Source organism: Dipteris shenzhenensis, chromosome 24, assembly GCF_047967505.1.
Source record: "Dipteris shenzhenensis isolate YYH24624 ecotype China chromosome 24, Dip_SZ_1.0, whole genome shotgun sequence".
NCBI lineage: Eukaryota > Viridiplantae > Streptophyta > Polypodiopsida > Gleicheniales > Dipteridaceae > Dipteris > Dipteris shenzhenensis.
In genome coordinates this window covers 54,111,997-54,137,271 of record NC_141619.1, presented here as the reverse complement: position 1 = coordinate 54,137,271, position 25,275 = coordinate 54,111,997, and the positions used below count along the sequence as shown (strand labels likewise).

At 40.2% G+C, this 25,275-nt stretch overlaps 1 protein-coding gene across 1 annotated transcript; it reads right to left on the bottom strand.

Annotated features, from left to right (window-relative positions):
* Positions 1 to 14,615: 14,615 nt before the first annotated feature.
* On the bottom strand, positions 14,616 to 24,424 carry LOC147886818 (uncharacterized). The gene is made up of 3 exons (XM_087395327.1): positions 23,824 to 24,424; positions 14,824 to 15,029; positions 14,616 to 14,738 (listed from the first exon to the last, which is right to left on the bottom strand). Exons 1-3 carry the CDS (start codon positions 24,422 to 24,424, stop codon positions 14,616 to 14,618), a joined length of 930 nt encoding a protein of 309 aa, XP_087251453.1.
* Between the last annotated feature and the right edge of the window lie 851 nt (positions 24,425 to 25,275).

Below are 25,275 nucleotides of genomic sequence, written 5' to 3'. Positions count from 1 at the left end.
GGCTTTTTGCAGGAGTCTATAGGATGTGCAATCAAAGAGAGAAGCACCAGTCTCGTGTGGGATCTATTGGTCCACCCATCGTCTCGCTCCCCTATGAACAAAAAAAAATCCACAAGTCCTAAATGACAAGTTGGATTACAACTGCTTCACCCCTCTAACCATGGCCCCAGGCTTCCAAAGCATCCAACATTTTGATTGCAAATAGGGCATCAACATCTACCATCCAATGTATCTAGAGCCTCACTTGTTAATCAACACAATTGCTAAATCATTGGAAGAAGAATTAGAGGGTTAACCGACATAGTTGGTAGCATTAGAAGAAGAATTAGAGGGTTAAACAACCATGCTTGGTTAACCATCACAATTGGTAAATCATTGGAAGAAGAATTAGAGGGTTAACCAGCACACACAGTTGGTTCTAATTCTTCTTCCAATTATTTACCAACGGCGATGGTTAACCCTCTTATCCTTCTTCCAGACTTCCAGAGATTTTCCAATTGTGATGGTGGCTACCCTTCTAATGCTTCTTCCAATCATTGGAAGAAGAATTTGAGGGTTAACCAACTATGTTGACCATCACAATTGGTAAATCATTGGAAGAAGAATTAGAGAGCTAACCAATTGTGTTGGTTAACCCTTTAAATTCTTCTTCCAATGATTTACCTATGATTGTCCCTTTTAGTGCTAGTAGGGAAAAACCAATTGTGTTGGCTGCATCCTCTATTACTAGAAAGAGAGAGATATGATAGAATAGAACCATCACCACTTCAAATAAAATAAAAACTTGAATCTCACTTGACTTGTTGATTGCAACAACACATCATCAAATCCAAGTTGGTTGCCAATGCCATAAAAGCCACATTTTTAATAGCAAAAGATGATCGCATTCTTCACTATAACAACCATTTGAAAGTCAACATTCAAATGAGCACTTTGTCAAAGTTCATCTGTACACACATATGTATGTATATTCGTAATGTATATCTATAGGAGTGTTACTTTACTACAACCACTTGATAGTCAACATTACATTCAAATGAACACTTTATCAAAGTTCATCCATACACACACACATACACATGTATGTATATGCATAATGTGTATGGATAGGAGAGTTTCTTTTCTAGTGCATGAATCTATCTTTATGTAAGTCATGCGAATTTTTTTTTTTTTTTTTTTGAAATACCCACAATCATGGGTAGACCAACATACCAATAGGGGCTTGAACCCAAGTTCATACTCACACACCCTTTCACCTTAACCACTAGGCCAAGCTCTCGTTGGTAAGTTAAGCAAATTTTCTTATTTTGACACTATGATGAAAGGTCAAAAAATATCGGCTAGCTTCAAGATTCATTTGTTCTTTAACAATCACGGATAGCTTATCCCACCCCGAGATCCAATTACGAGCTTTTTAACTGCAACAACTTAAATATATGCTATTGGAGTTGGAATTACTGCACCTCAATTGCAAGGATGCTTTCTGTGTCTAATGTGACCCTGACTATGGCCATTGATGCTCTACTAAGTTTGTAGTTCTGTGCATGTATGAAAGCACATTGGAGAAAGAGAGAGAGTAACTCAAATTGCAATAGATATACATGAGAGGGAGGCAAAAAAGGTAAATAAATGAGGTTTTTCCACACCTACCCACCCCAAGTCTTTACTTGCTTGTCGAGTGTAGTGCCACACTCTACTATTCTTGTTAAGTTGGATAATGCATGCGATGCCCTCCTTTGCGATAAGTAATGCTCCTCCTATGCTACAAGATTTTCACCTATCCTTACTTGTGCCAATAGTTTTGAATTTATTTTGCAATGTTTATAGAGATTCTTTGTTAGTTATTTTATATACCATTTATGAGCTAGCTTCTCTTTTGACCTGATTTTGAATTGATGAAATTAAAGATGGATTTTGATGCAATCGAGCAACAAGGCTGGCCTTTCAATTCTTCCACTAGTACGCTATCATCAACTTTCCATCCATGGAAGAACCCTGACACAACCTCAAGCCAAAAGAAAGTGGCTACTTTGGCTCTATTGCAACACCATGTGACTCATGCATGCACCATGACCCACACATAACTAATTATTGTTGGCCTGAGAACATAAAATTTTCCATGTCATTCGTGACAATGTATGAATGGGTGCTTAAGTGGCTCACTTTTACACTAACTTGATTTTCTTGACCATTATTTACAACTTGGCAACACTTATACATCCAGCCATCACAACTAGTTTGTACTTATTGCCTTTCAAGCCTTCCATCTTGGAAGCCATCACAACTAGTTTGTACTTATTGACTTTCAAGCCTTCCATCTTGGATGCCTTTATTTTTTAAAGCCAAAGAGTTACTCCTTTTGCCACTAACATTGTATTGCCCACCATAGATTTGCCACTCACATTGTATTGCCCACCATAGATTGGCTTAAATATTCTTTGTGAATGAGAAGGCAAAGAAAAATGATGCTTGAATCTCCACCCAACCTCCTTCTTATATAGGCTCCCCTATATGCCTAGTTTTAGAAGTCCCTTATCATAAATACCATTCACATGGCTCTTAGACGTCCGAGCACCTTGCTCGCCTTACCTTATGATCCTAGCCCTTAGGACCCATGTCTTGACATTACTCCCCTCTTGGAGAAGAGTTTCCATCCTTAAAAACAAAGGTAGGAAACCTCTTCTTGAGAGTACTAATGGTTTTTCAAGTGGCACCCTCTTCTTGAGAGTACTAATGTTTTCTCAAGTGGCACCCTCTTCAATGTGATCTTTCCACTTGAAGCTTTATGCTGAAAATGATGCCTTGTTCATAAGTCCTAGTAATCCAAGATATACTCATGAGGAAGTAAAAGTGGCTCAATGTTATCAGCCAGTACACCAAAATCGACCACAATGTCCTTACGTAGTAAATGTTGTTGTAAATGACTTACATGAAAGATTGGATGAACCTCAGAGTTTGAGGGTAATTGTAACTTGTATGCTATAGAACCAACATGCTTGAGTATCTTAAGTCCACAAAAACAAGGTGACAACTTAGTTGTAGGACCTATCTTCAGACTTTTTGACTTGAAGAAACACATAGTCACCCTCCTTGAAAGTAGCTTGATGTTGTTTCTCATCGACAAACTTTTCATATAGATCTTATGGTTGTTGGTCATTTTGACGAGCAACCTTTAATATACCCATGTCATCTGATAGAAAATCATTGGCCTGTTGAATTTTCTATGTTGCAAGTCTAGTACAAATGGAGATCTAGCCTAAAACATACATAAGCATGAACGGACTGAACTTGGTTGTTACATAAGCATCATTGCCCTATTGAATTTTCTATGTTGCAAGTCCTACTACAAATGGAGATCTAAGGCTAAAAACATACATAAGCATGAACTGACTGAACTTAGTTGTTACATGCTTAGTTTTGTTGCAAGTCCTACTGCAAATGGAGATCTAGGCTAAAAACATACATAAGCATGAATGGAGTGAACTTAGTTGTTACATGCTTAGCACTGTTGCAAGCAAACTCCAAAATGGGTAGATAATCTTCCCAATGTGCTTGCTTTTACTAACATATGATCTTAGCATATCCTCTAAAACTTGACTGACCTTTTCAATTTGACCATTCGTCTCTAGATGATCTATAGTACTAAGGTTAGGTTATGTATCTAACCCATGAACAATAGCCCTCCAAAAGTGACTATTAAACTTTCAATCTAGGCCTCACTAAAAATATTTCTAAGTCAAACATCTACTGTGATCCACACAAAGTCATGACCTCATATAATCTTTGGCAAGCCTACAATGAAATCCATGGATATACTCTCTAACTTGCCATTGCAAATCTCCAATGGATGAAGTAAAGCCCCTGCCTTCAGGCACTCTACATTGTTTTACTTGGCACTTATGATGATAGTGTAAAACATAATCTTGCACATCATTGTGCAAGCTTGGCCCCAGTAAAACTGTCATCTTACTAAGGCATAAATCTTACATATGCCAGTGTGCCTGGTACTCAAACTATCATGACATTCAAATAAAATTTGGTGTTGAATGTCCTGGCTTGTGGATACACAAATTTATTCTTTATGTAGGAGGTACCTATCTTGATTAGAGAAATGCTTCCATTTCTGTTGTTCAACATAGCCAATCCTAAAAAAAATTGCAACTCTTGCAAATTAGTTGGAGGAGGCCAATGGGTAATCGCATCCACCTTGGACATGTCCATGTGCATACCCTCATGAGATATAGCATGGCGGCCTACATAAAAAGTTTTTGTTTGGAAGAAATCATATTTGCTCTTTGTAGCAAATAGCTTATGCTCATGCAAGAGATCATACACTGTTCTATGACATTGACAGAGCTCTTTCTTAGTAGCACCGTTCTAAGAGATTAACAGTGCTCTCACTTAGTAGCATTATAAATGAGTATATCATCTAAGAAGACGATGACAAACTCACCCAAGTAAGGATGCAAGACACTATGCATGAGAGTCATGAATGTAGTGTGAAACCCAAATGGCATAACTAAAAACTGATAGTGACCAAATCTTGTCCTAAATGTGGTCTTAGGAAGATCTAAAAGTCTAATACAAACTTCATGATACTTGAAGCAAAGATCTATAGTTGTAAAATAGCATGCTCCCTTGAGTTGATCAAACAACTCATCTACCCTTGGTAGTGGATACTTATTCTTAATAGTAGCCAAATTGAGACCTCTATAGTCCATGCACATTTGCATGGAACCTTCTTTTTCTTATTAGCCCATGGTGAAGAGCTAAGTCAAAATGAATCCTTGAGTAGGGTAGTGAGTGACGTGACGCTCTACCTCTACCACTCACAATGGTTGAGCCAATAAGGTGGCTTACTTATAGGCTTAGTTCCTGGCATATTGTGAATAGCATGGTCTACTATTCACTAAAGCGGTAGCCTAGAGGGTAAATTATCCAAAATTAGATCCTTGTACTCCTTGAGTAACTCCTTAAGACTAGATTGGTCCTTTGGTCTTACCGCTATAGTCGGTTTAGAAATAGTCTTAAGGTTGATTGTGTGTGTGAGTAACTATTGTAAAATTTTGGAGTTATCAACCGTTGCATGTGTGTGTGGAGAGAGCAAAAGAAAGAGAATGAGAAGCATGCTAGGTTGACGAAATTTCTTAAACATTAATTCCATTTTTTTCTCAGGTCAAATAACTACACACAATTAATTTCAATCTTTTTTACATGCTAGGTTAAGAGAGTAGCACAAAAAGACCTCTTTTATTTCATCATATGAATAAATCTTGGAAAGCTCTACGAAACAAATAAGTGGTGATGGGGAAGGTTCTATTTGCCTAATAACATCACAAAAGTATCATCAACATCAAACATAAGCAAGTAATGCTTGTAGCTTTGCTTCAAGGAAGACCTTAATCCATATAGCCACTCACGACCAAGCACCATGACAACTCTATATATATTCATCACTCAAAACTTAAGATTCATCTTATGATCTTATATCTCAAGTGAAACATCTCATACCTCAATATCCCATACTGAGGCATGAGATTGTTCTTGTTTTATTAGTGTTAATTGTGCACACATTGGATACCTTGAACTCATGAGATTGAGGGTTGGAATCCTCACACTCAGTAGTCTTGACAGAGTTATTGGTTATTGCGTGTGCAGAATAACCATAAATTAAAGCAGTGAGACTTAAACTAGAGTGTAGCCTGAGAGAGGACTCCTGCAGAGAGAGAGAGAGAGAGAGAGAGAGAGAGAGAGAGAGAGAAAGAGAATGTTGGGATGGAGCACTACACTACAACATGTTCACACTTAGTCTAACCACACACTTAATCTACTCAGTGAGACAAAAATGAGGTCGAACTTTGTGGAGCCGGTCACCCCTCCAAAAGGACTTGAATTACACTCTCATAAAGAGATAACATTTAGTACAACTCATCACGCTTGTGGAACCACATTTGAGATTGTTGAGATAACTCCCTTTAAATCTCATCATAGCCTATAGACCATAGGCATAACTAATCCCTGCATAGAGAGAGATTAGAGGTACACAATCATAATCATAGTAGGATAGATTGGCCAATTAACATTCTTGGCACCATCTACTTTAACAAATATTAATCACCCTTTTATCATGTATAGAGCACAGGATGACGCTTCTTCACCTGCATGTATAAAGATTAGAACTTAAATATGTCTATGTGGAGATAACATCATATGCTCTCTTTTTGCCATAAAACTACATCATAAAGGTTAGCGGCCATTTTGTGCAACAATAACATAATCCATAGACTTAGATGGCAAAGACTTTAGCCATTCACTTAGCAATCATTAACACGACATCACATGCTGCATACGTATGAGAATACTCTCTCTTGAAACCTGCACATTCCATGGACATAAGAGATCACTCTCTTGATACCTTCACTTTCCCATGGACATAAGAGAACACTCTCTTGAAACTTGCACATGCACATGTGACAACTTCTTGCCATTAGAGATAGCATATCACAAAATAAATTAATGGCCTTCGATCTCATATAGGTATTTATGAGATTCACCTTGTTTGGTCCCTGCAAGCACCCTTGTGAGGACCAAAATTATCCGTAAACATAGCTAAAGGCTAATCCATTAGTTTGCAACATGACCCTACTAGAACATCTTCTAATTATGCATCATAATCCCTAGTCTAGCCCTTGCATGCATGAGATCTTATTCCACTTATTGCATGCATTTTGAGAGACTAATATCTACCTTTTTAATGATAACTAGATCATTCACATGATTGTTTCTAGCATGCAACTCACATTCTCTTCTTGCCAAAATGCACCATTCTTCCTAAAGTCTTTTATCCTACATAAAATCAAGCTGAAAGTGCACCTAGATGGCCAATTAGCTCATGCATGTTTTCTATCATCATGCCTAGTGCTTAATCATGCCTTTTAGCACACATAGAGATTAATTAATCATGTATGTGACTAATTAACCATGCATGCATCTTAACTTGATCATAACCCTGCTCTTTCATGATACATGCATGAAATTGACAACAAATACATCATGACTTCTCATGTATAGTGCTCATCATCCATGCTTTTGAACATGCATAGAGCCATTAAGTTAATGATGCAAAGATTAATTTAACATGCATCATTCCTAAGTTGACCATAGGTCATTTAAGCATGAGATAAACAACATTTGAATCATAACCAAAGCAAAGGAGAGGAGAGACATAGCCTTTTAATTGCTTCCTTGTTGTAAGTCCCTTGTAACCAAGATTTTGAGCAAGTGACACTTCTTAATCTCTCACTATGGACAGCTTCACCTCATTGTAGCCAAGCAAAGACTCCATGCTTCATTAATTGGGTGTCTTTAACAAGCAAGAGGATGACAGTCCTCCTTTTGCCTTATCCCAATCAATCATGAGAGCGAGAGGGAGTAATTGAGCGATGTGGGTGAGAGGAATTGGCTTAGAGAAGGTAGTGAGAAGGATGGATTTGACCTCATGGGGAGCAACTAGGGAGGAGAAGGTAGAAAGGGAAGAATTGGTTCTTTGCCTTCCTCACTCTTCATCCAAATCTTCATTCGAATGTAATCCCTAGTTGTGAGTGCATATTCTACCTTTTTCTCTTCTTTCGTATATCCCCTATCCTCATCCATCTCCTGAGTAATAATGTAGCTTTCCCTCCCCTCATTCGCCTACCTTCACCAATTCCTTGTTGCTCTCCCGTCTACCCTACTCGGATGCCTAGTACAGTCCACATGCTTGGGAGTTTGCATGTATGCTTGGGTTACACGTAAGCTGTACGAGAGGAAGGAGCAGCTCCAGCCCTTACAACTACATGTAGAGCTTTCCTTTTTTTCCTCCCAAAACATCTATGCCATGTCTTGCTGCAATTGCATGTAGTTATCCCTAAGTCTCCCGATTGGTAGTGTAAGTGACGATCGATGAGAGGGAAAGAAAGAAGCCTTTGCTTCCCGTCAGTTTTCTTGTGTACTGCCCCACTAATCACTAGTGGATGAAATGATCCATCACAACCAGTTGCTTGCATTCTACACCTTCCTAGATTTGTGGATGAAGCACGATAGAGAGAAAGAGAAAGTTTTCCACCTTCTAATCATGCTGCCCATGCATTTAGAAAGCATCACCTTTGGCTCTCCTGTTCTAGCCTTCTTGTTTCACTCCACTCCTTGTACCAGTCAAAGAAAATATACATGATAAGCCGCATTCTAGCATGTTGTATAGGTGGCTTCAAGGTCAAGTGCCATTTGGCACTTAATTTTATTAGTCCTAAAAGCACGTTCAAATGCCTCCATTTGAAGGCTTATGAGTTATGCTTCTTAAGGAGATTAAACTTACCTTAATAAGCTTAGACATCTAATACCTTTAGGAGCTTGCAAGAGTCTTCAAAGCTCATACCCTCTAGGAATTTGAAATGATGACTCCTGCCAGTTCCATAAATGGTTTCAGCCACTAATTATGTTTGCCTCTCACCCATTCTAATGGGAAAAACACCTAGCATTACATTAGGTCTCATTTGGATTAAGATTCCATGCATCCTTTTCCTAGATATAGAGATCTTAGATGATCCATCTGTCCTTGGAATTTTGCTACCAAAGCATACATCTCATACCTAGTATTGTCTAAATCTTCGCATGATTCCCACAAGTCTTTGTCCATTACTAGTAGATCATCTTAGACATAATCATCTTTTAACATTAGGCTCTATAGCTAACACTTGTACTATCATCTGCACAGTTACTTTTGGAGGTCTTTGAAGCTGATCCCATCTTTTATCCTAGCCTAAGGTCCATAAACCTTTGGGAAAGATTTAAATTATCCTTGGGCTTTTTAGTCTTCATCCTATCTCTGGTAGACTATCTCTTTTGGTCCCTCAACCTAGATAGCTAAAGCTCTTAAAAATTAAATTCTCTTGTACCCTTGTAAATTTTCCTTTTACTTAGGTGGCCAACCTAAGATGGAAAAATACTTTTAAGAGTTATGAAAATTAATTTTTATGACATTACCTCTCTCTTGAAATCATCCTATCTCTGGAAGACTATATCTTTTGGTCCCTCAACCTAGATAGCTATAAAAATTAAATTCTCTTGTACCCTTGTAAATTTTTCTTTTACTTAGGTGGCCAACCTAAGATGGAAAAATACTTTTAAGAGTTATGAAAATTAATTTTTATGACATTACCTCTCTCTTGAAATCATAGTTGTCCTCCTCGACTATGAAAGAAGTAGAGAAAATAAAGTCATAGTTAGTCCATTTTCATTTTGGGTAGTGGATCCCGTTTTACCTGTTGACATCATTCCATAGTGGGCGACAAACTCCACTTGGTGCTTGAGAGACTGAGCTACCGCAAGCATGTCTTTCCTTAGCCCATACATATTTCCACAATAGGTTGGCAAAGTCTATTAGGTGCTTGGGAGATTTAGCTGCCACAAGCATGTCATGCATGCATTATAACTTATCTTTGTTCCTAGATTACTCTACATAATACTTGACAGAAACACATCTGAAAGCATAATTTTTAACATATATTTCTTGATACCTAATAATCTCTTCTTGGTGTGGGGGTGAAAAGGAGTTTAGGTAATCTTAATTTAACCTCTTTTAAGAGAAGTCTTTTAAGGTTATATTTCCTTCACTTTTAAGAGACAATCATTTTGATTTTTAACCAAAAATCAAACATGATAATTAGGGAAAAAAAATGCATACCTTGTCAAGGAAGCACTTGGATTCCTTGGAGTTTTGGCTCCCGGCACCTAGCTCCAACTATTGTCTCTTGTCATAAAACATCTTGTGAGACCATTTGGGGTACCGCCACTTGGTGTGTCATGGTGGTTAATAGAGGTAATGAGAGTATCTCTCTCTTGTACCTCTCCCTTGATAGCCTTTGGTGTTCCTTATGTCCTTGTGGAGAGACCTACAAAGTTAGAAACTCTCCACCTCACCTCTCTTATGTCCAAGGCAATAGCTCGCTTCTAGAGATTGCACAAGGAATTTCAAGAGTTCTTGAGAGATCTTTGTAGCATTTTTCATTTTGGTTCCTACCTACATCATGTTGTCTAAGTATACTTTATGGATTAAGTGGTGCTTTGTGTGCATGTTCCTTTCAATGCTCCTAATTTTCACATTGTATCTCTCCTTGCCTAGTCTACTACTCTCTTGATCCTCTAAAGCTAGGCTCTTGAGCACTCATATTTTTGGCTAGTCTTTAGATTACAAGGAGTAGTGGATTGGGTCTAACATAGCCTCAATATCAAGGGACAGCTCATATTAGGCTTACCTACTAGCTGAATAATGGTTAAGCCCTAGGCAAGTCCATTTGGACTCCATTAATAAGTCTATAGCTCCCAACAATGTGCAACCATGTCCCACGGAGTGGCCAAGACCTTCGGGTAATAAATCCCAATCCCACTTACCCTATATAATTCCTAGACACTACCATAGTCATTGCTCAAGGGCCTTTCTTCTTAAAAAATTAGAGAGTGACCTATGCTCTGATACCAATGACAGAGGTATTGCTTATTGTGCATACAGAATAGCCATAAATTAAAGTGGTGAGACTTAAAGTAGATTGCATCCTGAGAGAGGACTTCTGCACACAGAGAGAGAGAGAGAGAGAGAGAGAGAGAGAGAGAGAGAGAGAGAGAGAGAGAGAATGCTGGGATGGAGCACTACACTACAACATGTTCACACCTAACCACACACTTAATCTACTCAGCGAGACAAAAGTGAGGACCAAACTTTGTAGAGCCAGTCCCCCCTCTAAAAGGACTCTAAAAGGACTTGAATTATACTCTCATAAAGAGATAACATTCAGTACAACTCATCAGGCTTGTGGAACCACATTTGAGATCATTGAGATAGCTCACTTTAGATCTCATCATAGCCTATAGACCATAGGCAGAACTAATCCCTACACAAAGAGACTGTAGTCGGCAGGAGAGCTTTGCTCACTCTTTGGCGGCCGCTCCACTAACCTATCCTAACTACGCGGTTTCTGTAGTATAGCTAGCACCTCGAGAGGCAAAGACTATACATAGTCAATACCAAGGACGAGAACCCACTGTATGTAGTCGGAGGCATCAAGGAGTTGTCAGCTCCTTGCGAGTACCAAAACTATATGGACTAGGAAGGCAGGATCTTCCTAGTTACTGAGATGGACATAAAGCTACCAAGACTGAGCAGACGGACATCAAGTGATCACAACATGTAAGGGAACCTAAGATGGACATAACCTACTAGCATAAACTCCTAAATCTCACTGTTTGGGGACCTGAGTGGACCTGGCACCTATGCTACCATGTACGCTCGTTGGTCACTCTAGACTTACCCAAATTGGATGAAACTTGAAGGGTAGGCTATACTCATACTATAGAACACTCTCATGAAGTCAAATCTCACAAAAACCATCTAAACGTATGGGTTCATCACATACACGTATGTGTTTCAAGTTCACAAAAAATGATGAATAGCTACGCGCACGTGTTCTCCATGCTATGCTCAGCCTACTGATTAATTTTGGTGCAAAAATGATGCTTGATGGGTGACTTATGACCACTTGAAAGTTGCACACACACACTTCCCGATCTACTCACACACACATGCAAACACCAACATGATGCAATGAAAATGTAGCTTCATACACATACATTTACTCACCAAAAGCACTCCTGCAACAACGGATGCTCGTACAAGACACACAAAGCTCGCGAAGATCACCGCTCGTAGACCAAGTAGCACAAGCTCTCTCTATTCACTGTAATAACTCAAGAATGACCCTTAGACCTTACAAATTAGGGTATATATGGCCACCCGGACCAAAAAGTCACATGTCAATCCCAGTTGACACCTTCATCACTCACTTTTACAAGTTGGAAACCACAATTTGGTCCCGACATGAGATCATGTTCAAAGATTACGAAAAAAATTAACTAGTCCAACACTGACTAGTCTCGGCCTTTTTGGACTTGGCTTCTTTGGCTGCAACATCTCCCCCCCACCTATCTTATGTCTGTCCTCGGACATCATGTCGAGCTGTTAAATCAGGTTGGAGACAAAAGCTTTAGTCGTGTCGATCTACTTTGAGCCGCTTTGCAGAGGCATCACCTTGTTCTGCATCCTTGTAGGCTATAAACCTTAAGGTGGGATCCTTCGGGTTAGGTCCAAAAACTGATAGCCCGATATCAAAGAACCCTGTAACGAAGCATTCTTCGAAGCATTCTTCAAAGGTTTGCATGCAATAAGAGGGCAAAAATTGGCATTTGGCAAAACACCCCAAAATTTGTTTATAATTAGGGCTCTTGTCCAAATCAAAAGACAAAATTTGTGGCCCTTCCAAAAATGTATCCCAAGGCCGATGATGAGGGAGGTTGTCCTGAAAGGTCTCTATGACTAGCAAAAGTAAATTTGCTATCTTTACCAAAACTTTACATGCCAAGTCAGGGACTCCCTCGAACATCTGCACTGCATCTTGTAGTGTGGTCACAAAACAATCTTTTGACATGTATACCTGTGGTGCTAGCAACTTTGGAAAATTCAATAGCTCTTTGTTGTGCCTTTGTTTATGCTAAAAATACTCCCAACTGTATCTTCTTCTTACTGGGCAGTATGTGGGATTGATTTGGCAGCTTCGAGGCACTTGAGCATATTCCAAGATTGAAGATGGGTGCTGTTTAAAATATCCAAGCCTCCAGAGCGGTTGATTTCTGAGTGGAACTATATCATTGACCTCATCTGTGGTAAACCAGTATCCCCCCAATTCTTTGACTTCACACATGGGCATCAATGTCTCTAACTGTTTGTCGTGCTCCACTTTCATCATTAGCAAGGGTAAGGTCGTTTGCCTATGGGCTTCCACCAGGTTCTCTACCGTGAGGAACATGTCATTAGCTTTCTTCATTATTTTTATCTCCCATAGCAAGCCTTCCCTTCTGCGTGTATCTTCAGTTGTCGCTGCCTTCTGCTCTAAAACTTCCAGTGTGGGTTGAGTTGTTGCAAAGACTTCTCTTTGACTAGGTTCTTGTGATGGGGGTACTTCAGACGGTGGCATTGAAGGTGGTGGTGGAGACTTTTGAGGTTCACCACATTGTCCTTCCATCGGGTCACCTAAGTCTCCTAGCCCATCGAAGACATTACTGCCCTGTGGAATTTCTTTGTCCTGCAGTTGTTTCTGTAACGCAGCCACCTCATTCTTTAATCTTTCAATTTTCTCATTAGCTCAGGAATCCAGTACTGCTGCAGGTGGTTCTGGAGCTTGTATTCCCATCTGGAGGAACTCGTTGAGCTGGGATTGAGCTAACTGAGCGGCGTTAGCTATTGCCATAGCATTGGCCTTCTTTAAGAATTCATTCTCTTTTCGTAACTTGGCCACCTCTTGTTGACTTTGTAGTGCCATGCTCTGGTTTTCCTCAAGCTTGATGTACATGTCTTGTCTTTCAGTGCATACCTAAGTGTATGCCAGTTGTAACTCTCCCATAAGTCTTTCTTGCTCCATCAACTTTGCTTCCAAAGACTTATTTTGTAAGGAGAGGTTGTTTCTCTCTTCTTTGTGCTGCTTAGTTTGATCAAGGAGTCTCTGGGCACCTTCATAAATCATTCTCGCCCATTCTTCTTTTTTCCTTTCTGTTGGTACACTGCCTTGTGAAGAACTGGGGCCCGCAATTGCTCTCTTCTCCAATGCAATTTCTTTGCCGAGTGCTGTTGTTGTTGCCAATGCTGCCTGACTCAATACAGGGTTCTGCTATTCTAGAGGAGAATATTCTTGAATTTGCTCTAGAACACCCGTAGGAGTTGTCATCTTTTCTTGAATGGGATGTGGCTCCAGCACGTCCTCTATCTCAGGTGCTAATTCTTTCGGTAGCTCAGAGGGAGTTTCTTCTTCTGGTTGAGGTGTTGCTTCGGGTGTCTTCTCCCGTGGAGTTGTCACATCAGGTGGAGTAGGAAGGGATCTTGGGTTGTTTGGCTCAGAAGATGAGGAAGAAACTATGTGTTTCTTGTGGTGTACACCCTCTTGTCTTCTTTTTGTTCTTTTTTCATAATGTTGTAGCCTTGCTTCCTCATCCTCTAAAGATAATCTGTCTCTATCTTCAGGATCTTCCCTACGTTTTTTCTTTGCTTGGGCTTGAGCTTGTTCTTTTCTACCAGCCCTATGAAGCTGAGCAAACTTCACAAAGGCGCCATGAGTCTCCAACACTTCTCCTATCGGCCCTTTCTTCTTCAACTTGACTTGAATCATCTTCTTCATCATCTTTATATTTTCTACTCATGATTCTGTCTTTTCTCTTTGCAATGCTGTGGGTCTTCTGGGTGTTGTTCTAGGTTCTGCTGTAGCAGCAGACCTTTGGACTGTAGTAGTATGTCTAGACTCCACTTCTTGCTCTTCTGGCTCCGCTTCTTCAGAGTCCTCTTTCTCTGACTCTATTTCCACTGGCTCTTTTAGACTAGCTTTCCTTTGAGTATACGTTCTTCTGTCTTCTATCTATCTATATAGCACTGTGTCTACAGGCATGGCCTTGATCTAATCGGTCATTCCCAATGCCTCATAAATTATCTTGGTTATAAGACTGGTCCATTGCCTATGTACATGGATTTTTCAAAACTTTCTTTACTGACCAGGGTGTTTAGATCCTTGACCACCTTTATGACTCCAGTCGGCCAGCTTCTCTTTCTGCTCTTTCATTGCCAGGGTAAACAAGTAGGCCACATGAGCTTCAGGCCTAGTGTACTTCTGGGGTTTATACATATGAAAATGTTGTTGATAAATTTGAAGCGACAGCCTTATCCTGTGATCTCTTATAGACGTTGTCATTTACCACATCAGTCTCGAAGGCTTGCTTCCTATCCTTGGCCATAAGCTTCATGCTGCTCACTGTGTTGTTCCCCTCTCTGGACTTCAAGGCCTTACTGACAACTTCACCGTTAATGTTTACTTGGACCTTTTTTCCGTCCTGGTCCATCAGCTCGCAGCTTCCATCACTCTTTAGTGTTGTGATGAGCTCATACATCCTTTTAGGATCCACTTCACAGGGAGGCAGTAAGAAGAACCTTTCCAGACCTAAGAGCTGAAATACTCTTGTATATTCTTGCTTTTTTTGCAATTATAACATGTTGTCTGGGAGGTACATAACTGTCACCTCTTTGGCCTCTTCAGCTTGAAATGCACCCTTCAAAGCAAAGGTGTGGCTCTGATCCAACCTGGTTTGGTCTATGAAGCATTTTCTTACAATTTCCTTTCTGTAGAGTGTGAATGGTGTCGATTCTTCAGTCATCTCTGTAGCTTTCCTCTTTCCTTTGCCCCTAGTCTTGCTAGGACTGACATCAATTCTCCTGGGAGTGGCCATATTTCCTGTAGTAGCTGAAGGATAATAGTGATGAGAGTTAGTAAGAAAATATTCCTAAGTATGACTAGTCAAAAAGTGCACTCCCTCACGTTCTCTTAATGATGATGGTATACTCTCTTTCAAAGCAATAAAAGAGGGTAATCACTTTGACTTAAGCAATAATTATTTTCTCACTTCTCTCGCGTGCTCTATTAGTTACACTCCTCACTAGTCTAAAGTTAGCGTCAGCTACATGACAACAGCTTTAATGTTAGCTTTGGGGTACTGTTGCTCTTTGTTGGTCTTCGTCGCTTAGCTTGGCATTGAATTTTTTGATTTTTTGTTTTCTTTTCCAAAACAACAATAAAAATTTGAAAAAAATAATACATAACAACAACTTAAAATAAATTTTCAAAAAGGATCTAAACCTAGTGGTTGTGAGAACCTCAGGGTGTTGGTCATTTATAGCAATCACCAGGATCACTATGTCTTGAGAAATGTTGACCCTCAAATTGGGCATAACTCACACAAAACATTTTCACTCTTCATGCATCCACCCATAAAGTGTATCATAAAGTTTGTTACTCACACCAATCGTAAAAATAAAAATAAAATAAGAAAATAAAAAAATAAAAGCCGAAAATTTTGCCCAATGTGCGTCCACTGACATATCTTTTGACTTACTCACACACACATCTCTCTAAATGGTGACCTGTCTCACACTCATGCTCCCCCCCACCTAATTGAAGCACTACGTGTGACGATGGTTGGACTTAGGAGTATGCAAGGGTCAATAAAACTTGTGTCTCGTGTGGTTATGTAATATGACCCTATTATGCTTGAAAGAGAATATGCATTGAAAAGCATGCTGTGCAAGAATATGGGTCATGGAACAGATTGTTCCATGGACAGTTGCTGACGAGGATTTTCTAATCTAAAGCTATTGTTTACAAAGTAATTGGCCGTTTGTGCCATCACTTGATTGGCCTTGAATGAACATGTGATACCGTCTGATTAATAATTTTCAATGGATCGCCTGATAGGATGCGGTATCCCTATTGATGACGTATCATCTGCAACCAACTTTATCTAGGTAAGAGCACTAATACTAATCCAAATAATTTGATTTGTAGCTGTAGTGCTCTAAACTTGATTCGACTTGATGGTGATAATGTGGTTGCCGCTGTTGTGGTTGTCTATTTCTTTCTCCATAGTGGTTTGGATTCTTTTCCTTGTTGTTGGTGGTTAATGGCTGGGTTGGTTGAAAGTTTGGCTTTGGGAACCCATATCCAGCGAGTAACCTTATCTTTTTGGGTATCTTTTTGAACCTGTAAGGGCAATCTGACCATTGTCGATGGAGAAGATAGTAGCGTTTTGGGTATCCAGGCTAGTTGGGCATTGACGTGATGAAGTAACTGCTTCTGGATCCACAGTGTCTTTACACTTTTTTCCACTGACTTTGTCTTGATAGTATTTACTAGCTTTTGTTCATGATACCTTCTGGCTATACTTTGCTTTGGGTCCTGAATCTTCTGATGTTGACTTTGACCATTAACATTTTTGTGCTGTCATTGGTATGAGACTCCTTTGTTAGGCTTTTGATAGCTGCTAGTCTTTGGCTTTACCTGTGTTTGAGGTGACTTTTAGGGCACCCATATAAATTGGCTCTCCTCTTGGCTGTTGCTATTTGTTTTGGGTATCCATGTCCACCTTGTTTTGCCAGTCTTCGTCTTCTTTTTACAACTGAACGGCGGACAAGTATTTTTTGACACCCAGACTTGTGATTGATCTTTACTTGCTTTATTTTGTAAGTGGTCCTTGGGTATCCACTTCAATACTGTTGTTGATGTGGATTGCTTTGAATTAGCAGCTTTTGGATGAGATGATTTGATGAGTGGCTCCCAGATGTGTGTAGACTTGGAATTCACTTCAACTTGGTCTCTGGGTATCCATCTGTATTGGTGAGGAAATTTTTTATACTTTTGGTTGGGTTTGGGAGGTGTTTTTCTTAAGGCTTTAGGGCTTTTAGTGCTTTTTTCTGCATCATTGGTTGATTTTTTAGGAGGGTATAGCTGTTGTAGAGGAACCCACAGTTTGTTTGTGGTCGTCTCGCAGTGCACTAGGTTGTCCTTTTAATTGATGAAGCAATTGTGGCGTCTCTGCCAACTTCATCCTAAAATCACTTAGACATCCTACACTCTAGATTGGATGATAAGGAACTTGTCCTCGCAGGTTAGTTCATCCACATGCATTTCAATGATGCATATTCCTTTGCTTTTAACTTGATGGTTGGTAAAGGCCTGCACGACCATTTGAGAAGGTCGTAAATCAACTCCGCCAAGCTGTTGGAACAACTCGTACGAAATCACATTACAATCCGCTCTTGTCTCAATTAGTGCCCATACCACTCTACGCTCATTACCCATCTGTACAGCTATTATTGGTTGAGGAATGACATCATTTAATATACTACCCTTATCCAGTATTTCTATTTTATTTATGTTGAGCATTTGGTTCTGTTTCTTCTTAAGTTTTTGTGCTCGTTGTTTGTCCTCTGCTATGGCTGCTTCAACCTTAAGTTGATTCTTTTCTTTTCTCCACTTAGCCTCATGGAGGGTGTCTTATTGTTGCTGGGTCAATGGATTATGATAAATTTTAAGTCTGCATCCACTAATCCAACTAGGCATTTGCTCTCCTGCTAGAGTTGATAGTCTAACAGCTCCACTAGCAGACAATCCCGTAGTCACAAAAGGACCTTTGTCCCATTTGACTAGTTTCTTGGCATATTCTTTCACCGTAAAGACCAATACTAAATCTCCGATCTTGAATTTTCTAGTTTTAATGTGAATGGAATTGTTTTGGGCGTTTTTTGAGGGCATATATGCCTGCTATTGCTGCTAGTCTAGTCTCATCTAACTTTTCTAGCTCGTCTAGTCAGTTCGATAACTCGTGGCCCATCCACCCTATGGTAGTAGCTACTCTTAATGTAGGTACCAAAAATTCTAAGGGTAGGATAGCATTTAACCCATAGACCATGTTAAAAGGTGTCGTACCTATAGCTGTTTTTTAAGCTACTCGATAAGCCCACACAACTGAGTGTAACTTTACCTCCCAATCTGAACATGATTCACTAACGATTTTGGTTAGCATGGTTTTTAATATTTTGTTAGTTCTCTCGGCTTGACCATTCGCTTGTGGATGATAGGGAGCCGATTTTTTATGAAGCACCATGAATTTATCTAGTAAATTCTCGATGACATCATTTAAAAAATGTGTTCCTCTATCACTCACTATTTCTATCGGTAAGCCATACCTCGTGAATATATATTCGAACAAGAATTTAGCTGTGGTAACTGTGTCGTTCTTCTGTGTGGCTTTCACCTCCTTTGTCCACTTCGTGACATAATCTGTGGCCGTGATATGATGTACTCAGCATGAGTGTACATTGCTGGGGGGTCTATTGGTCCTACAAAGTCAATGCCCCATTTTGCAAATGCACGGACACCCATCATTGGCCGTAATGGCATCTCAACCCGCCTCATAGGAGCTTTTTGCCTTTGGCTTTTATCACAACGTTTCACATACTCTTCAGCGTCTTTAAATAATGTTGGCCACCACAAGCCTAATCTCACTATCATCTTGGCCGTGACCTCGGCTGAAAAGTGTCCACCTGGAATACTAGAGTGTGCGTGACTAAGCACTTCTAGGTATTCACCTGGAATACCTAGAGTGTGCGTGACTAAGCACTTCTAGGTATTCACACTCAGTGACACATATTCGTAACTGCTTATCCTTTTCTCTATGATATAATTGATCAGCAATTAAACATCAAGCAGTAATCATCAGCCTGTTACTTTAGGTATCGTTTCTGCGTGGTATTGGTCTTTAATGGAAATTTGTGGGTCTTCAGGAAATTAACTATTGGTTCTGCCCACTTCGGTGTTGTGACAGCTATTTGGAATAGCGTGCTTTGGCTCAGGCTAATCATTTTATTGCTTGTCGAGAAGGAACACTGCCTAATGAAATTATAAGTGTCCATACGCATTGTTGACCAATATACTCCTAACCTCTCTACTCGCTGTATAGTTTGTTTTGGTGAGAGATGAATATTCCCCTTGGCTATGTGTGCATTTACTAGGTAGGCTTGAACCTCATTAGGTTCTATACACAGCCTGAGTATACCATCTACTCCTTGTCTATATAGACGTCCTGCCAAGATAGAGAATCTCCTTGATTGCTCTAACAGGTGTCTATTATAGTTTTTGTCTTCAGTTAGCTTTAGAGTGCCTGTAGTCAGCAAAGGCACTATGTGTCTACTCCATTCTAGAATCATATCCATGTTAAATAAGTAGGCATCTGGGAGATCGTCAGGAACTCTACTAGGGTCCTCCTCATGCATACATCTTTACAAGTGATCAGCCCTCTGGTGAGTGATCCCCTTTTTAACCACAACCGTAAAATCAAACTCTAGTAAAATAAGGAACCATCTCACGATGTGTCATGTATTACACGGCTTGTTTACCAAATACAGTAGGGCTTGATGGTCTGTGAAGAACACAAACTTATTGGCCAATAGGTAATGCTAAAACTTCTTCATAGCAAGCATAGACCATGCCTAATCCTTCACGCTCGGTAGTTGTGTAGTTCTTCTCAGCTTCATTAAGCTGTCTACTGGCATAAGATACCGGAAAATCCATCTTATGCTCTCCTGGTTGGGCTAAGACACATCCAATCGCATATTTTGATGCATCTACATGGACATGGAATACCTTAGTCCAATACAATCAAAGCATACAAGGGTTTTGCAATATTGGCATACTTGAAGATAAACCTTCGGTAGTAACCACAATGACCCATAAAGCCTTGTACTTGCTTTGCATTCGTCAGTCTAGGGAGCTCAATTATCACTTTGATCTTGTCTTCATCGGTGGAGATCCCATTCTTTGACACACTGTGTCCTAAGATCCGTCCTTGTCTCACCATGAAGACACATTTTTCAGGGTTTAGGCACAAGCGATAAGCCCAGCACTTTTCAAAGATCAATCTCAGTTGCTCAAGATGATCACTACGAGTCCTGGAGTGTACACATAAATCATCGACGTACACCTCTAGAAAGACTCTCATGAACTCCTAAAAAATGTGACACATTAATCTTTGAAATGTAGCAAGTGCGTTGGTCAACCCAAATGGCATAACCCTATAGGCAAATGTGCCCCGTTCTGATGCAAATGCCGTCTTGTGTTGATCTTTGGGATCAATGGATACTAGATTGTATCCAGAGAAACCATCTAAGAAGCTATAAGCTTCTGCTCTCACTACCCTCTTGATTACATGGTCTGTTATTGGCAAGGGATAATGATCACGTATTGTGGCTGCATTCACTTTTTTCAAATTGATACACACACGCAGTTTACCATTTTTCTTTGGTACTACCACCAAGGGTGAAACCCAAGGCGTGTGTTCCATTTCAAAGATGAATCCTGCCTGTAAGAGACGATCAATCTCTTCATCGATCTTCTTAGCAAAGTTTTCATTATAAGAATATGGGCGTTGTATGCTTGGCTTAGCATCCTCTCGCATAGGGATAGTATGTTGACATACTTCTGGGTCTATGTCAGACCATCGTCTGCTCTGAGTCTATTCGATCTGTCAGCCATGAACCCAATCTTTTGCATCTCGGTACCTGTGCCACCGACCAGAGAGAGAGAGAGAGAGGAAAAGAAAAATGGAAAATGATGCGTGTGTGCAGTGTCCCTCCCCCAACCATATAGCCTCAAGTTGCTAATCAGGGCCTAGGCACAAGAGGTTGTTCCCACCTCAAACACCCCGCCTACTAGTCCCCCTTTCCTAGCAACACTTGGCTATCCCCCGAGCTACGAACCTCGGCTAGCCTGGCCCTCGTCCGTGCACACACTACTGGAATGTCCAATCTAGGCGATCCGGCCTCGGACATCATTTTTAATTCTAACATTCTCTCCTCCTTCTAAGATCATCGTCCTCGATGATCAATTGTGGAAAGTGTTTTCGAATCAGAGCTTCTGATTCCCAAGTTGCATCGGTAAGTGGTAGACCCTTCCAGGCAACTAGAAACTCCCGAAGGATACAATTACGCAATCGTTTCTCCCTTCGATCTAGTATCTTGTCTGGACTATGGTCAGTAGTTTCATTTTCCTGCAAAGAAACAAAACCATCAATCACATTAGTATCCTTTGAAATATACTTTTTCAACTTGCTAACATGAAACACCAGATGGATACGACAGCCTGGTGGAAGTTCCAACCGGTAAGCTACATCACTAAGCTTCTTTATTGTCATCCAAGGTCCACAAAACCTGGGCGAAAGCTTAGGACACTTTCCAGTAGATAAAGAAGTAGACTTTAGAGGAACTTGGAGAAAAACTTTTTCTCCTTCCTTAAAGACTCTAGAAGATCTTTTCTTGTCAGCTCGGGGTGGTCACCACTACTCATATTTAAAGTAACATGTAATTTATCAAAAATATGTCTCCAGAAATGACCACAAAAGCGGACATTGAATAAACAATTCTGCCACCTGTGGAGCTTCCACAGTCTCTTTGGTCGGAATAAAGTGAGCCATCTTGCTCCGGCGATCAACTATCACCAAAATTGTGTCTTTTTGTCTTTGGGTCATTGGCAATCCGACTATAAAGTCCATGGATATACTTTGCCAATTAGATTCTGGTATCTGTAGAGGATGTAAGAATCCAAGAGTTTTAATTCTCTCTGCCTTTATTACTTGGCATTGGAAGCATTGTTGGACATACTTGTGGACATGTCTATGTAGATGGGGCCACCAAAATGTCCTTCTAACAAGCTGTACTGTTTTACCTTGACCACGATGTCCAGCACATGGACTATCATGGTTCCCTTGCAAAACTTTTGCTCTTAGTTCCCGTGCACAAGGAACATATAGCTTTCCTTTCCGCTTTAGCCACCTATTCTCCATTGAGAAATTGGCATAAATATGGACTTGAAATTCTATGTAATGAAGAAGTAGACGAAGCTAAATCTTCATCAATATTCATTCTTGACTCGAGTCTAGCCTTTACTTTCTGTGCATAAGGGTCTTCTTGCTGTGCTTCCTTTATTTCTTGAAGCAATGAGTTTTCTAAAACTATAAAACTCATATTGTTTACTATTCTAGATAATGCGTCAGTGAGCGACTACATTTCTCGACCCTTGCGATAAAGAATTTCCATATGAAATTCTTGCATCAACTCAACCCATCTACCTTGTCTCCCTCGTAGATCGGGTTGGTTGCTAAAATATTTGAGTGTATGATGATCTGTATACACTTTAAATTGGGCACCATAAAGATAGTGCCGCCATGTTTTTAGAGCATGTATGATATCATACAATTCTTGCTCATGTACTGGCCAATTTCTTTGAGCTGGAGAAAGCTTCTTGCTTTCAAAAGCTATTGGCCTGCCATCTTGGCTTAGAACTGTGCCAACAGCCACTCCGCTGGCGTCAGTCTCTAGTACAAAAGACCTTTCTGGGTCCACTATTTTCAATATTGGAGCTATTGAAACTGCTTGTTTTAGGGTTTCAAAACTTTCTTGTTGCACAGATGTCCACACATAGGGCACCTGATCATGCAATAGATCTGTCATAGGGGCTGCTAGAAGAGAATAGCCCTCTATGAACCTTCTATAAAAACCACTTAATCCTAAAAAGGATCTTAGTGCAGTGATATTTTCTGGCACTGGCCATGCCAATATCATAGAGACTTTCTTGGGATCTACTCTTATCCCATCTGCTGATACTATATGACCTAAATATTCAATTTCGGTCATACATAAAAAGGTTTTATCCTTGTTGGCAAACAAACTTGTTTCGCGCAATGCTTGGAAAACTGAAAACAAGTGCGATTCATGATCTATGATGTTCTTGCTATACACTAGCACATCATCAATGAAATCCACAACAAACTTATCCATGAATGGCCTGAGAATGTCATTCATAAGCATCATAAAAGTAGCTGGAGCATTAGTTAAACCAAATGGCATAACTAAGTATTCATATTGACCAAATTTGGTACGAAAAGCTATTTTAATCTGGTGGTAGCCACTCTTTAAATCTATCTTACTAAAGATAGTGGCTCCACCTAGAGCATCTAGAAGATCATCTATCCTTGGCATAGGATAGCGATGCTTTACAGTAATTTTATTAAGAGCCCTATAATCTATACACATTCTAAAGGAACCATCCTTTTTCTTTACAAGTAATACAGGGGAGGCAAAAGGTGAGAATCTTGGATGAATCAGGCCTTTGCTGAGGTATTCATCCACCACCTTCCTGACCTCGTTCTCTTCTTTAAGACTCATGCAGTACGGGGGTCTAGCATCATCAAATTCAGCTTTAATCTTATTAGAAAGATTTAAAGCTGGGGTGGTAGAACTGCCACCATCTATCGAATCCATCCTTGGATTTATTCTAGAAACATTAAGAATGTAACAAAAATAAATATACTTACATTCAAGTTTCAGCAACTTTGGCGCCTTGATGACTTTCGCTTCTGAGAAGTCTGGTTCTCCGCGAATCAACAGGCATCTGCCATCTTGCTCAAATTGGATGACATGCGAGGAAAAATCTATCGTTGGCTTCTTCCATGCGTGCCATTGCTTGCCTAGCACCAAATCGAACCTTGCAAGCCTTGTTATTTCAAAATCCATTCTGTCCTCGTAGGACTGGATGTGAAATGGGAGAGCGACCACTTGCCGATTCCACACCTCTGTGCCCTTGCCATCTGCCAGCTCCACTGTATAACTGTAGTTGGAAGGTTGAGTTGGGAGCTTGAGCTTCTTGACGAGCCTTGAGCTAATTACATTATGTGTTGATCTAGTATAAAAGAGGATCCTTACTGGCATATCTTGCACAGTCCCCTTCAATACTAAAAGATCAGTATCCAGAAACTGATAACCCTTTTGTGCCCCTAGTGATAGCACTGCATCTGAAACTGTGGGCACCTTCTTGGTTACCGAGATTGCTAGAATGCGATTAGGATAATCTTGTTGGATATCTTCCAACATATCATCCTCACTTGGCTCTGACTCTTGCATTGGATTTAAAGTCATGCTTGCTGTGATCTTTGATTTCTTAGGGCAATCCTAAAATTTATGTTGCCCTAAACATCCGTAACAGAGCCCCTCTTTCATAGATTTCTCCCTTTGCTGCGGAGTCAAAACTGAACGATTAAAGGCTCTCTCAGCCATTGTGGAAACCTTTCTCTTGGTTCCCTTTGAAGTTTTTATCATGTGTATGGCTTTGGCCTCTCTCTCTTTACCTTCACTTGAAGATGGCAAAGAGGAGGTGCTTGGCCCTGAAGCCCTGGGAGTGCGGGTCCATGAGGATTTCTGGCCTCCCCCTACTGCCTCATTTAAAGTAGTACACTTTTCCTTTCTAACCAGAGGTCTGATAGTCTCTTTAAGATCCAACACAAATATATGTACTTGCAGAAAGTCAGGAATATGATCGGGTACCTTTAACAATACTTCCCGATATCTATCAGTATACTCCTGCACTGAATAGTTCTTTTGGCTCATAAAGAACCAAGCATCTAGGGCTCTGCTACGCTCATTAAAGAGGAACAAAATTGTTATAAAATATGACTTTAAATGCCTCCCAAGTAGGTTCAGCCTTATCTTTCTCTATCTTCCTCCACCATCGATGAGCTACATCGAGGAGGTTATAGATAGCCTGCTGAATCTTAACTACATCATCAGTAATCCAACACAGCCTAAAGCATTGCTCCCACTTGCAGAGCCATTGTTCTACAGCATCTGCTGTGCGGGCTGATGTGTTTCCATTATACTTTGGGGGCTTTAAGTCCTTAAGTTGCCACCTCACTGGTCCCAACAACGGAGGAACCCTAGTTGAGGTTTCTGGCTCCTCAGGAGTACCCTCCAAATTTCCCGTTTCTGGCAAG